At 40.2% G+C, this 14,638-nt stretch overlaps 1 protein-coding gene across 1 annotated transcript in view; it reads right to left on the bottom strand.

The window, feature by feature from the left end:
* Positions 1-14,638, bottom strand: part of cnih3 (cornichon family AMPA receptor auxiliary protein 3) — a 109,963-nt gene that overhangs the window by 75,694 nt on the left and 19,631 nt on the right. The window contains exon 2 of the mRNA XM_079255651.1: positions 3,494-3,562. Coding sequence (XP_079111777.1) covers positions 3,494-3,562 — 69 coding nt within the window. The remainder of the gene's footprint in view (positions 1-3,493; positions 3,563-14,638) is intronic.

Raw genomic sequence — 14,638 nt, 5'->3', positions numbered from 1 at the left:
ACTGTTAACCGCTCTGGTCAGAGTTTGAGATCATGACCTGATGAAGTGAACAGAAACACATCATCCGCAAAAAACAGAGATTCCGTAAATGTCCCAGCTATGCCTACATTCTGGCCATAAAGGATATAAATGGATGTGAAGACTCCATCTACAAAGGTTACAGCTCCTTGGTGTAGCCGGCCCATGTTCAAGTCCTGGTCTGGGGCCCTTTACTGCATGTCATTCCCTGGTTTCTCTCACCCCCGTTCCTGTCAAGCTAGTAAGGACTAATAGAGCCCAAACAAATAAATCATTGAAAAAACCTTGGTGGAGTTTCACCATCACCAGGAAACAGTTAATAATGCAGACCAAGCTCTGACCCCAGCTATCTATGGACAGAATGGTCCTTACCATGTGATCCAGTACCCCAGAACTGTTTCAGTATATTTAGATCAAACTGGATGTTAACATCGATATAAAGATAAATTTTTCTTCCTTTACATTTGGCTCATCGTTTAAGACAAGGAAGAACTGGGCGTGTTAACAGCTACAAGCCCTTTTCAGGACACGTTAAATCAGCAGAAAAATACAACAATAAGTTAAACCGGATGAAAATAACTTTAAGAATGGCTACTGTAAGTTACTATATGAATGTCTATTTGAAAAGTATATCCTGCAGTTCAGAGCTACATATTAATGTGAAAATTGACTGCAGAGATGTCTTTCATCTCAGAAGCTGGGAGGGAAGGAGCGAAGGAAAGCTTTCAGAAACGTTGGAGAAAGAGATGAGAAAAGTAAAGGGAAAAGAAAATTAGACAGAACCTTTTGTACCCATTTCCCCTTCGGATTCTTTGATATGTTCTCTATTGCATAATGATATGCAAATAAAGAAAAATACAAAAGTGGTACAGAGTGGGAAAATCTGGTCTAAGGCACTTTAATAAGACAGTAAAACGCCTTTCAAGCTCAAGAATTATTTTCATTTGCTCCATTAGAAATCCTTCCACAACCATTTCTGCCTCTACCAGCCTCAGTGCTAAACTTTTACTTTCACTCTGTTCAGTCTTGCTTCCTCTCTAACGAATTCCCGTCTTTCTTCTGCTCGTCCCCAAGGAAGTATAGAAGTCAATACTCCAGAGATGCGGTACAGTGCAGAGCTCTTAAGTCAAAGTCACCTTCAGACAAACTGCTGGTGTTGTGCCGTTGCACGATGCATTATTAAAACCCAGCTGTGTTCGTAAAAGCCCACAAAACTCAAGGGAGACGGATTTAGAAGACTGGAATTCATCCTAAAACAATTTTACATGGGGCAGCATTCCCAGGCAGGGCAGCCCTAATGTGCATTCTTTCTCACAACTTGTCTTGATTACCGCTGTTGCAGTTTTAAGGCGTGATGAGGCTGAACACTTTGGCATGTCTCCTCAATGTCTTTTTTTTGTTTTTAAGGCGAAGCAGGAAGAGATGACATCAGGGTGAGAAAAAGCAGTGTGTTTAAAGGGCCAAGGCTCCGAGGCTCAAAGACCTGATTAGTGATACTTCATCCCATACCAAACCTAAACCATACATATAAATATAGTCTCACGTTTACATCTATAAATGTAATAATGCAGATCTGCAGGAAAGACAGTCTTTAGTCAGCACTGACTGCACATCTGAATTATTCAGCAGACAGGAGCGTTGACGTGTGTAATCCAGTGTATTAACTTCTGAATTACACTGAATGTTCTATAAGCAGAATTTAATGTTTTCTCCTCTTTGAATTGCACAGTATCCCACCTAAATCTCCATGTTTACGCTTTTAAAAAGCAGCTAAAAACCCTTTTCCTGCTGTCTTTTAATTAGATATGAACTTAGTCTTAACTTTTTATTTCTCTTTGGTTCATGCTATATTTAATGATTGCTCTTTTCTCAATCTAATCTTTTATCTCCTGTGTTTATATACCCTTATGTGTAACTATCTTTAATCTTTTCTTTCTTTATGTTATTTGAGTATGTTGCAAAGCACTTAGTGGCTTTTAATCTGTGTTAAGTACAATATAAATAAATGTTACTGACTAAAATATTTGAATCTTTTAATGCCACATGGATATTATTTAATGCATACTCTTCTTGAGACCTACTGCATCACTTGAAAACTTGTCTTCTGCCCCCTGGTGGATGCCTTTTGTACTACTATGATATTTGTATAAAGATTCAAATAAAGACCAGACTTTTTAATCGAGTTTTCGACCCATTATTTCAAGGGTCAGTTTTTAACATGTTAAGTCCTACCAGGCAAGAAGTGGTGGTATTCTGTAAAGCATACATACAATGTTGTCTTGGCGAGCTAGATTCCAGACCGGAAAACGCCCCCACCTCGGCGCGCTCAATCTGCAGCTTCAGGGACGTGTGCACGTCATCATTATTACAAAGCCGTGAGGGCTTTAAGTACCAAGTTGTGCTTGTGGAAGAAGCAGATGCAGCGAAGAAACCCAGCTCATTTTTTGTCGACTATTTGCCGACTTTGAAGCTAAAAAAATGTAATTTGAACTTTTTAGCGACCAGTTTGCAGTTGACGTGAAAAGCGCATGAACCAACCTCCAAATGCAGCTTACTGAGCTACAGTGTAATGACACACTCAGGTCAAAGCATGATTCTGTCGGTGCTGCGCAATTTCCACCTTATGTCCTGGACACGATGCCTCGACTCTGCGCCCAAACTGCGTAAATCCTCTCTATGTTCAGCAGCACATATTAGTGTGAGCAACTGTTTTCTTTAATGACGATGAACAGAACAGCACACAGGAGTCGTCTCACTGATGAACACCTTCATTCAGTCCTGAGGATTTCCTCAGCTCAGAGCCTGACTCCACAAACTGATGCGCTTGCTTGTAAAAAGCGACGGCAAATATCTGGAATGGACCCATGTGCATCATCAGAGTAAATGGAAGGAAACTAAAATGGAAAAATATGATTTTATTTACTGAAGGCATGGTCTGTTCAAAGTTGGAAGAAATAATTGTTATTTTTTTGTTTATTAGGTGTTGGCCTTGATGGCCTGTGATGAAAAGATTTAGGTTAAAATTAAAATCAATATAAAGTTCCAGATATAGAGGCCTGATATTTATTTCAGTTTTTGTTTTTTTTTAAATTGGTTCTGGGTTCAGTGTTTAAGCAAAAATAGGCCCAACTATTATTTAATATATGAAAATGTTTAATACTGTATCTCTAAGACAAGAAAAACATGGATATTAGCTGTCACTTTCTGAATAAAGAAAATGAGTTTGGCCCTAAACTTTGCTCTTCTTTTTAATTTTGGCCCTCTGTAAATATGAGTTTGACACCCCTGCTGTAAGGGAGACATCAACCCAGATTTGGCTTTTTGTAAATAAATAAAATGAGACTTACTTATATTACAAATTATTTTTAATGAATTCAGCTTGGTGATTAATGTTTTTACGTTTCAACAACAACAACAAAAAAGAATCAGAAAGATGTTTGAAACTAGAAATAAAAACTAAAACAGGCAAACTCACCGCGTGGAGTGGATTTCCCTGATCAATCGGCACCTTGAAGTCAGCCTGGAGCTCATCAAAAGCTGTTATCTGTCAGAGAGATGAAGGAAAAGGGGATGACTCTTCCAGTCAGTACAGTGGGACGACTCTGAAGACAAACCTGGAGACCCACATACTGGTATCAGTCAATATCCGTTAAGTTAAATATCAGATATTGGACATTCCCTGCGATGGACTCGACTGGTGTAACACCCCCCTCGCCCAAAGACTGCTGGGATAGGCTCCAGCTTCCCCGCTACCCTTTAGTGGACTAAGGGGTTAGGATAATGAATGAATGACTATTGGCCATTCCAACAATATTAAGCTCATATCTTGTTTTATTTAAAAACAATTGTTATTGATTTGGTCTTGTTATCCACAATGGAAGCTGAAATACGTTTCTTATTCTGCATCATCACCATTCAGCTTCGCCAACATGCCAAAGAGTTTTCCATCCATCCATTTTCCTAACCAGTTAAGGGTCGCGGGAAACTGGAGTCTATCCCAGCAACCATTGGGCGAGAGACAGGTACACCTGGACAGGTAGCCCGTCCATCACACATCTAAACAGACAAACATTCACGCTCACACTCACTCTAGGGGACAACATGGAGTAACCAGGTAACCTAAAAAGCATTTCTTTAGACGATGGGAGGATACCAGACAGAACATGCAAACTCCACACAGAAAGCCACCGCTTGAAACTCCCCCCCCAGCAACTGGGCTGCAACGTAACGTAACATATTCTCAGGTTGACCTTCAGTAAAACAAACATCTAATCAGCCAATCACATGACAGTAACTTAGTGCGTTTAGCTACGTGGACACGATGAAGACGACTTGCTGGACACCGAGTCCAAACTGAGCTTTAGAACGAAGAAGAAAGGAGATTTTCAAAGTGACTTTCAGTGTGGAAAGAGGTGAACCAATGTGGGTCCCTAATCCCTCACAGCTGTTCTGCAGGTGCTCCAACCTGGCAGCTGACGGCTCGGGAGTACATCTACAGACGGGCTCCATGCGGAGCTACATTTCCTAAACGGGATTAATAAAAGTAAATAGCATCATTCCAGAAACTGTTGATTTATTAAGGATTTCACACAACCATCTAAACGGTTCCAGAGAAGTTTCTGGAGAAGAGCAGCAGAAGACCAGAAGGTCTTGTTGGTGTTGGAGGAGAATGGACAGATGATGGAAAACCGACAGGAAGTCCAGTAAGCACTGGTTCCAACCAAGATCTACAGTCTGAACACACAACCCGTCCAGCCTGGAAGTAGATGCAGCAGAAAACCACAGCGGGTTCCCTCCTGTCAGTAAGAACAGGAAACTGAGGCTACAATTCACACAGACTCACCAGAACTGGACAATAGAAGATGGAGAAACATTGCTGGTCTGATGAGTCTCCAGTTCAGCTCCACATTCAGGAGTTCAACATTTTCTTTCATGCCAGGCTCATTAGACCCACAAAGCAGTCCACCTGCTGCAAAGCTAGGCCAGGTAAGTGCCTTTAGCAGTGACTTTACGTGCAACGGCAGCTTTTTATTTTTAAATAACCTTACTCTGAGGCACCTCACTCTGAGGTCACCTTTTCAGCTCGGCACCAGGAAAAAAGAAGCTACAATTAAAATGTGGAAGAGTATCTGCCTATGAGGCAAGGCATTTGCATGCAACAGACTTCCAAATGAGATCCTCTTGCTTTGGTGTTGTTAGATCCGTCCTCCCACCTACTACTGCATTATGCTTACGGCTTAGTGATAGCAATGCCAAGTAATGATGAACGGCGGAGGAGCTACGCAACACATCCACTGAAGTTGCATGTGCTGCGGTGGAGGCAATTAAACTGTAAAAGCAGATGTCATTGCTTGACTAACTGGGCCTGAGGAGGGGGTTGTGTGTGTGTGTGTGTGTGTGTGTGTGTGAGAGAGAGAGAGAGAGAGAGAAAGAGAAGAGCAGAAATACTGCTGAAAGACTGGGATTCTCTGTGTATCTGCAATGGAGATAACTCTATATTTCTAATATGTATGCACCATGGGAGAGCTGCAAGATGTGAGCGCAGCACAATTATATCTCCATGCATGCATGTGCATGTATGTGTGTGTGTGTGTGTGTGTGTGGGTGTGTGTGCACACAGAATAAGTGAAATTGGATTGCTGGTTGTGTGGTACTATAAAGTCATCGTTGCACTGTTTGTTATGAGCTTGAAACAACTGTAACAGTGGCATGTTTTGTACGTGAATGTGTTTGCAGAGCGAATTGACACGAGGGAAATGGCAGAGATTCACACCAACGTTGGGTTATTTCCCTAAGCCCCCCCCCCCCCCCCCCCCCCCCCCCCGCCAACCCCCCACGCTGCAACATACTGGAAAGCTGCTCTTCACATGTTATTTCCCAGTGGATCCTAATACTGATCCTGGCTCATTGCCTCGCTCTGTTACAGAGCATTAGCTTTCCCCAGACAGCTTCTTGTGGATGACAAGCATAGACACACACACACACACACACACTCTCTCTCTCTCTCTCTCTCTATATATATATATATATATATATATATATATACATATATATATATATATATATATATATATATATATATATATATATATATATATATATATATATATATATATATATGTATGTATATACATATATATATATATATATATTCATTCATTCATTTATTCATTTTCCGAACCGCTTAATCCAATTCAGGGTCGCGGGGAAGCTGGAGCCTATCCCAGCTGGCTTTGGGCGACAGGCAGGGTACACCCTGGACAGCTCGCCAGTCCATCGCAGGGCCACACACAGAGACGAACACACACATATATATATATATATATATATATATATATATATATATATATATATATATATATATATATATATATATATGTATAGTTATATATATATACATAGTTATATATATATATATATATATATATATATATATATATATATATATATATATATATAACTATGTATATATATATAACTATACATATATATATATATATATATATATATATATATATATATATATATATATATAACTATATATATAACTATATATATGTATATATATATATATATATATATATATATATATATATATATATATATATATATATATATGTATATATATATATATATATATATATATATATATATATATATATATAACTATGTATATATATATATAACTATACATATATATATATATATATATATATATATATATAACTATATATATGTATATATATATATATATATATATATAACTATACATATATATATATATATATATATATATATATATTACTATATATATATATATATATATATATATATATATATATATATATATATATATATATATATATATATATATATATTTACACACACATACAAGCAGGATGGCAGACTGGATCCAAGTCAAGATTGGTTGCAATCTGTTGGTTTTCTGAGCTGTTTATTATAAACTGGCTCTTGATGAGGTCTGTAAAGTGTCCTGAGATGACGTTGTGAAGCGACACTGTACAAATAAATAAAAAAATAAACAAATAACAAACAAACAAATAAAGTTGAACTGATTATTGGCTTCAGGCTAGTTCAACGTCTATTAAAATTTGTTGAATAATGACTGATCTATGAATATCTGAACTTTTCGTCATAGATTTCTTTCGTCTTGACTTTATAACATATATAGTTGTAAGAGTGGCACTGACTATAGAGACGCTCTTCTAGCTGTAGAGAACGACGCATGCTTCCAAAAACCACTGAAAGTCCATGGCTTGTTTCTATGTTCTTTACTAAATCTTTTCAGCTTTACAGGAAAGAGAAAAGAGGATATACAAAACAATAAAGGTACTCCTTATGAGTAAATACACTAAAACATGGTAAAGACTAGTGTGCTCCGGCTCCATAGCAGGAATTAACAGAAAAGAGAAACTCAAGCTTCATGGATGGCTTGTTAAACCAGAACCAATCAGCTCAGAGCAGCTTTAATTGTCTTCAATTAACCTTGTTAAAGCCCAAAACTTTCTCATTATTAAACAACTGAGTATTTTACCAAAAATGTTTACTAAATGGCTCTAACAATAGTCTGGCTGTTTTTGCAGCTCACATGTGCAATAGAGACAGTTTTTTGCAGCCTTATGGCTGCTTGGGATTCAGCCACATGGCTCAAAGCGTCTGACCGGAATCCCTGTGAGAAGGAGTTTGTTCTTAATTCTAAAAAAAAGCTTCATCATCTGCTGAAATGGATGAGCGGTTGCTAATAGGAGGAGAAAACCTGAAATTTATGACACATCTGGGGTTTCTACTCCTCCATGTGCAGCTCAATATTCATGTGGATAAATTTAACAGACAGCTTTGAAGTCAAGGTTGGCAAAAACAATTAAACCGACACACAGCTCCTTTCCTGGCAAGTCAAGTCCTGCAGAAACACAGTGTGTTTCCAACATGCTCAGAAAGATTGTAAACAATGATTATTTATTTAGATTTTATATAAATTTGTGGGTTAAAGTACAAATTTTCTAAATGTTCTTCCTATTCCTGACAAAGTTTTTAACCAAGTGAAGCCAAATCAAAGGAGTGAGCTGACAGAGATGCTGGACGGATTTTATACAAGCTGTTTGTCTCAGAATTCAGTGAAACTGAATGCAAAGTTGAAAAGTTGTAGGAAAAAACATCATAAATACATGCAAGCTTAAACCTGTCAGTTTAATTGTTGCCTCTATGATGTGTTGATGCATTTGTCAATCTTCATGTCATATCCATGTATTCCTGATGTTAATAAGGCTCATATTAAGAGAATAAAAAGTAATTGATCCAGTGAAGTGCATCGAAACAGGAGAACCTCCTGAGAAACGCTCCTGGAAGCAGATCAGAAAGCAGGAGAAAGTTTCTGTGGCGTTGCTGAATGTGGCGGCAGCGATGAAAAGGCTGATACTTAAAGTATCAACAAATAGTCCAAAAAAACCCCAGACATAAATAATATTTATTTTTCTAGGTACAGTATTATTGGTCCTCATTTTAAACTTGAGATTTTTTGTGGATCAAAATGCTGTTTGATATAAGTTGCCATGTAAAATATCTCTTTAGCGCAGCCATTTCCAGTAAACCTGCGTTCTGTAGATTATTTATGTTTATGTAACGAAGCTTTTTAGCAACAAATCTGTTGGAAAACTTTTCTTTGTCTTTGAAATGGAGCCACATGTTGAAGGAAAATGTGTCTGTGGGACGAGCAGGCGAGTTGGACGTGATCTTTGTCCATGAAAAACTTGTCAAATCTTCTTTCCTTCTGGTTGTTTATACGTTTGGATGATTCAGGGTGTGTTATTGTCAGGACAGTCCTCTGGACTCAGCCGGACTTGGGACTGGGTTAAGTTGGAGGGGGGGGGCAACAGTATTCCAGATGGACACTGTGTCACGATGCACTTGTCGGATAAATCAGACCTTTTGAAAGACATGTTTCACCTCCAGAGGCAAGAAAACATGGAGCTGCATCAGATCAGGAGGTTTTGTTCATCAGATTTCTACCAGATATTTAACCAAAGTCTTCCACATCTGTCCGTGAACCATTTCTCCTGTCCAGAGCCGCTTTTTGCCAGAAATGCATGTTTACCCACAATGCACTTTGTTTTGTAGTCCACTACCTTGCTCCACTTGAAATGGACTGGGACCGGTGTTTGTAACTGAACCTCAGCATCAGTTCACACGTTCACATTATCTGAAACGAAGCGGACTTTCCGAGCAAAAGGACCAGGATTGGAAACAGAAAGGCTGCTATGAATGTTCCCCCAGACATACTGACAGTTTAACCCACCCACCCATCTACCCATCCAACTATCCATCTATCTATCCATCTACCCATCCAACTATCCATCTATCTATCCATCTACCCATCCAACTATCCATCTATCTATCCATCTACCCATCCAACTATCCATCTACCCATCCAACTATCCATCTACCCATCCAACTATCCATCTACCCATCCAACTATCCATCTACCTATCCATCTACCCATCTACCTATCCAACTATCCATCTACCCATCCAACTATCCATCCACCCATCCATCCACCCATCCAACTATCCATCTACCTATCCAACTATCTATCTACCCACCCATCTACCCATCCAACTATCCATCCACCCATCCATCCACCCATCCAACTATCCATCTACCTATCCATCTACCTATCCAACTATCATCTATCCATCCAACTATCCATCCACCCACCCATCTACCCATCCAACTATCCATCCACCCACCCATCTACCCATCCAACTATCCATCTACCCATCCAACTATCCATCTACCCATCAAACTATCCATCCACCCATCCATCCACCCATCCAACTATCAATCTACCCATCCAACTATCCATCCACCCACCCATCTACCCATCCAAATATCCATCTACCCATCCAACTATCCATCTACCCATCCAACTATCCATCTACCCATCCAACTATCCATCCACCCATCCATCTACCCATCCACCAATCATCTACCCATCCAACTATCCATCCACCCATCCAACTATTCATCTACCCATCCAACTATCCATCCATCTTTTCAATTAAATCCTTTCAAAGGGAAATTAACACGTTTTATCACCAAGAAGCATTTTTACAACAAAGAAACAGTCCAACATTCACAAGTTTACTTTCTGTCCTGCATGTAAACGGAATTTTTCAGCTCACGGCGACTTCATCACATCTTTTGCACTTACAGTTTAGAAACTCAGGAATAAAACTCAGAAGTAGTTTCTGTAACCGTGTGCTGATTTGCTTTCACGCTGAATATATAACGGGTTTCTCAGCAGCGGCTGAATGTTAACCTTGTGTTTGGGGTGTGTTATTCTGTGCTTGTTCATGTGATTACATCTGTATTTGTACAGGAGGATTCTGAATGAGAAAGTAACTCAAGGTTTAACATTTTGCTTCACCATTACAACAACGGCCGCCTTTGTCCCACCGTGCATTGATATGGTAATTTCCCTGCACTCTATCTACTCTGAAGCAGCTTATGTTCTAGATGACTGATCAACATTTACATGAGTGTCGTATACGAACCAATTATCTGAATACGTGTCCAGCGGATGTCTGGAGTGTGGGCGGGAAGCTTGTTACATTTTATAAGAACTCTTTAGTTTCTGTTGGAACAATCATTTTGAAAATATAATTTTCAAAGGCAGAAAATGAAACATTTGTGCAAATGAACCAGCAGTGGAAGGAGAGTCTAGAGGCCTGTTGATTCGTCATCTGCTTGTCGTTTCATGAAGGAAACCATAAACAGTGTTCTAAGGTAATGATGACCGCCTTACAGGGATTTCTACCAGATACAGTAGTTAAATCTTTCTCTGGTACATAAATCATCCCAAGGTCTGCTGGCTTCATCCCACCATGCTGAGGTGGAGTGTGTGTATCACACACACTTCTCCAGCTCCACAGTGAGGACACTGTCCGCAAAGCTCCGCGTTGAGGACAGTCTGTCCGCGGAGCTCCGCGGTGAGGACACTCTGTCCGCAGAGCTCCGCGGTGAGGACACTCTGTCCGCGGAGCTCCGCGGTGAGGACAGTCTGTCCGCGGAGCTCCGCAGTGAGGACAGTCTGTCTGCTTGTTCTCTCCGCTGAGCCAGAACGTGTCCTAGATCCATGACGAAAACATCTATGTATGATGTCATGCTTTTTTAGCATCGCTGAACAGTTTTAAGATTTTAAACACATAAAATAAATTTAATTCATCTTTATGCTACATTTTAATCCGACTTCCCATTCAGCAAATTTTTTTCTTCCATCTGTTTCTTCTGGTTCCGAAGTGAAAATAGATTTTCTGAGCATGAAGAAATGTTTGCATCTCTGACTTTAAGCTAAACTGGCTCACTTAATCCATTTTATGCTTTTTTTTTTTTTTTTTTTTTTTTTTTTTTAAGAAAACATGAAAAAAACTAAACACACAGAAACAATCCTCCATCTGATGAGGAGGAGATCAGTCAAGTCAGGGTTCCTGGAAACCTGATGGTTTCCATTAGAAACCTGATTTTCCCACATTCAGACTGAGATAAAAACCCGTTCTGTGTGTTCCCTGAAATCCCCACCATTCCATTGCAACATCATTTCATGCAGCTTCTGAGTTTGGATGAAAAGAAAAACCTGCAAAAGGTCAACTATTAAACTATCCTAACTGAGGAGCTGGAACTTGGCAGGTAAAACATGGAGGAAAGGCAGAAATGAGCAGAAAGGAAAGGTGCGATAATCCTCCAGTGTATTCACTGTGCAGCGTAGAAACAATGGAGTCAGAATGATGGATGAGGAGCCAGCAGGGGTTAATTAACACGTGGATCGATGCCGAGCCAAAGCAGCCATATACTGAAACACCACCTACATTAATTAGCCTTTTGCTGCTTGATGCCAGAAAGCCGTGTTGACTGCTTGCTTCGTTGAGACTACAATCAATTGCATCATGCTATGGATTTCCTTCTTCCTCATACTGTATCTAACTATTGCAGTTTGAGCACAGGTTTCTAATTTGTGGAGTTCACTGGAGCACAGTGAAAGAGCCACAGTGCAGATAAACAGCTTCTGTTCCATTATTTTCCTTCCGTAAACTTTATCTTTACTTGTTTTTTCTCTTTGGACCAAACTGAACAAAGCTCATTTAATAACTGCTCAGGATCTGGTCTTTAAATCAGACCATGTCCCCCTTTGGTCCTTTTTCATTGTGGTATTTGACTTCACTCATGAACAGTTAAACTCCGATGTCAACCCCCACCCCTCTTTTCATCCATCCATTTTCTGAACCACTTCGTCCAGTTCAGCAAGCTGGAGTCTATCCCAGCAATCACTGGGCGAGAGGCAGGTACACCTGGACAGGTCACCAGCAATAAAATGACTGAAAGAAGAAAAAAGTAACCACAATATATATATATATATATATATATATATATATATATATATATATATATATATACATATATAGATAGATAGATGGATAGATATAGATATAGATATATAGATATCTATATCTATATATCTATATGTAATGAGCTTGGCCTTCCAGGATTAAAAGACATTCGAACTGGATTAAACAATAGTTCCCATCTCTCTCTCTCTCTGCAGTAAGACTGGTCCCCACACAGGACAGAAGGGTGACCATTTGACCCAAAGGAGGACGGCACTCAGAGATTTACACTCTCCCTCCTCTCTACAGAATGCAGCTGCATCAACAAAGGGAGGTTTTCTAAGTGAAACATCTAAGGCAATTTATAGTTGCAGGTCGGGGGGATGCAGAGAGTCACATCTGACCAAACCCTGGTTCTTGTCAAAAATGACACCTTTCATCAAAGTACCAGACTTCATGGCACCAGAACAACCCCTCCCCTGACTGAGAAGGGGACTGGAAAGAGATTCAAACTTCTTCCCCCAATTAAGGGAAACTTCAGATGCTTAACCTCATTGATCTTATTTTCCAAGTTTTCGCTCAGCTTCTTTTTCTTTTTAGCTTCTTCTTTTTTTTGTTCTTTCTTTCTTAGTTTATTTCGTTATAAGCCTTTTACCTCTCCGTTCTTACGAACGGGAGAAAGTACAAGTGTTTATCTGTAACCAGTCATTTTTCCCGAGATCAGTAATTAACTAGAACCGTAGCTCAAACTTTTTCCACTGCGTCTTTACACGTAAAATCTGGAACTATCTATTTTTGGGACAATCTGGATCATCATCACGCTGCTCTGGAACTACGCTGAACGGACCCAGAAGCCCAGAGTAGCTGCATAGACTTACCTCTTCTGACACTCCAAGGATCCAATTCCCCGGAAACGCGCCGAATAGGGAACCAACCACCCGCTTCGACCCCAAACTCCGGAGATCCACATCAAAGTAAGATCTGATAGCGCTCTGACATTTGTGATGTCCCAAACCAGTACATCTAATTTTAACTAAATAATTAAATTTGAATTCATATCCAAATTTAGAATTATTGAACACATTCTTATCAAAGATTTAAGTAAGATAATCATCCCGATTTATTTGCTTGATTCCAACCAGTTTCTTCCTGCTCCATCTCATTTAATTCATTTCAGCATTCCTTATTAATGTCAGAATTGAAAACCCATGCAGACATCCATTAACCCAGTCCATTAATAACCTCTTTTTAACTGTTTGGTTTCTTCTACTGTGTTGTTTATCATCATTGTCAATAAACATGTAATCAATTCATCCATTCTTGTCATAATTTCCGAATGCACAATTTCTGGTTCGCTCGTTCTTAGAATTTACTTCTTTAAATTGAGACTGTGTTTATTGAATTGAATTTATTTCAGGTGTCTCATCCTCTTGAATCTTAGGTTAAATAAAAGTGATGAGTGGTGCTCCAAGGTAATTAATAAATTAATAATCAATAATGTGAGCCGTCACCTTATCGTGGTGGAGGGGTTTGTGCGTCCTGAAGATCCCAGCAGCTATGTTGCCCCTGGTAGGGTCACCCATGGCAAACAGGTGTCTAGGGGAGGGACCAGACCAAGCACGGCTCATCGACCCCATGATGACGACAAACCTTGGCATGAATGTTCCCTTGCCCGGACGCGGGTTACCGGGACCCCCCTCTGGAGCCAGGCCTGGAGGTGGAGTACGAGAGTGAGCATCTGGTGGCCGGGCCTTCACCCATTGGGCCCGGTCGGGCTCAGCCCGAAAGGGTTACATGGGCCCCACCTCCCATGGGCTCACCATCTGCGGGAGGAGCTGTAGGGGTCGGGTGCAGTGTGAGCTGGGCGGCAGCAAGGGGCAGGGACCAGGTGTGGGCATTCTCATCGGCCCCCAGTTTGGTGCCTGCACGTTGGGGTTTACCCCAGTGGATGAAAGGGTAGTTTCCCTCCGCCTCCGGGTGGGGGGACGGGTCCTGACTGTTGTCTGTGCTTATGCGCCGAACAGCAGTTCAGAGTACCCACCCTTTCTGGAGTCCTTGGAGGGAGTGCTGGAGGGTGCTCCTTCTGGGGACTCCATTGTTCTGCTGGGGGACTTCAATGCTCACGTGGGCAATGACAGTGAGATCTGGAGAGGAGTGATTGGGAGGCATGGTCCTCTCCGGGTCGGGAGTCAGGTCCTGCATCAAGTGGAGGAGTTTAATCT

This window comes from Telmatherina bonti (assembly GCF_933228915.1).
Source record: "Telmatherina bonti genome assembly, chromosome: 16".
Lineage (NCBI taxonomy): Eukaryota > Metazoa > Chordata > Actinopteri > Atheriniformes > Telmatherinidae > Telmatherina > Telmatherina bonti.
The sequence above is the reverse complement of the archived record's forward strand: the minus strand, read 5'-3'. Positions and strand labels throughout refer to the sequence as shown.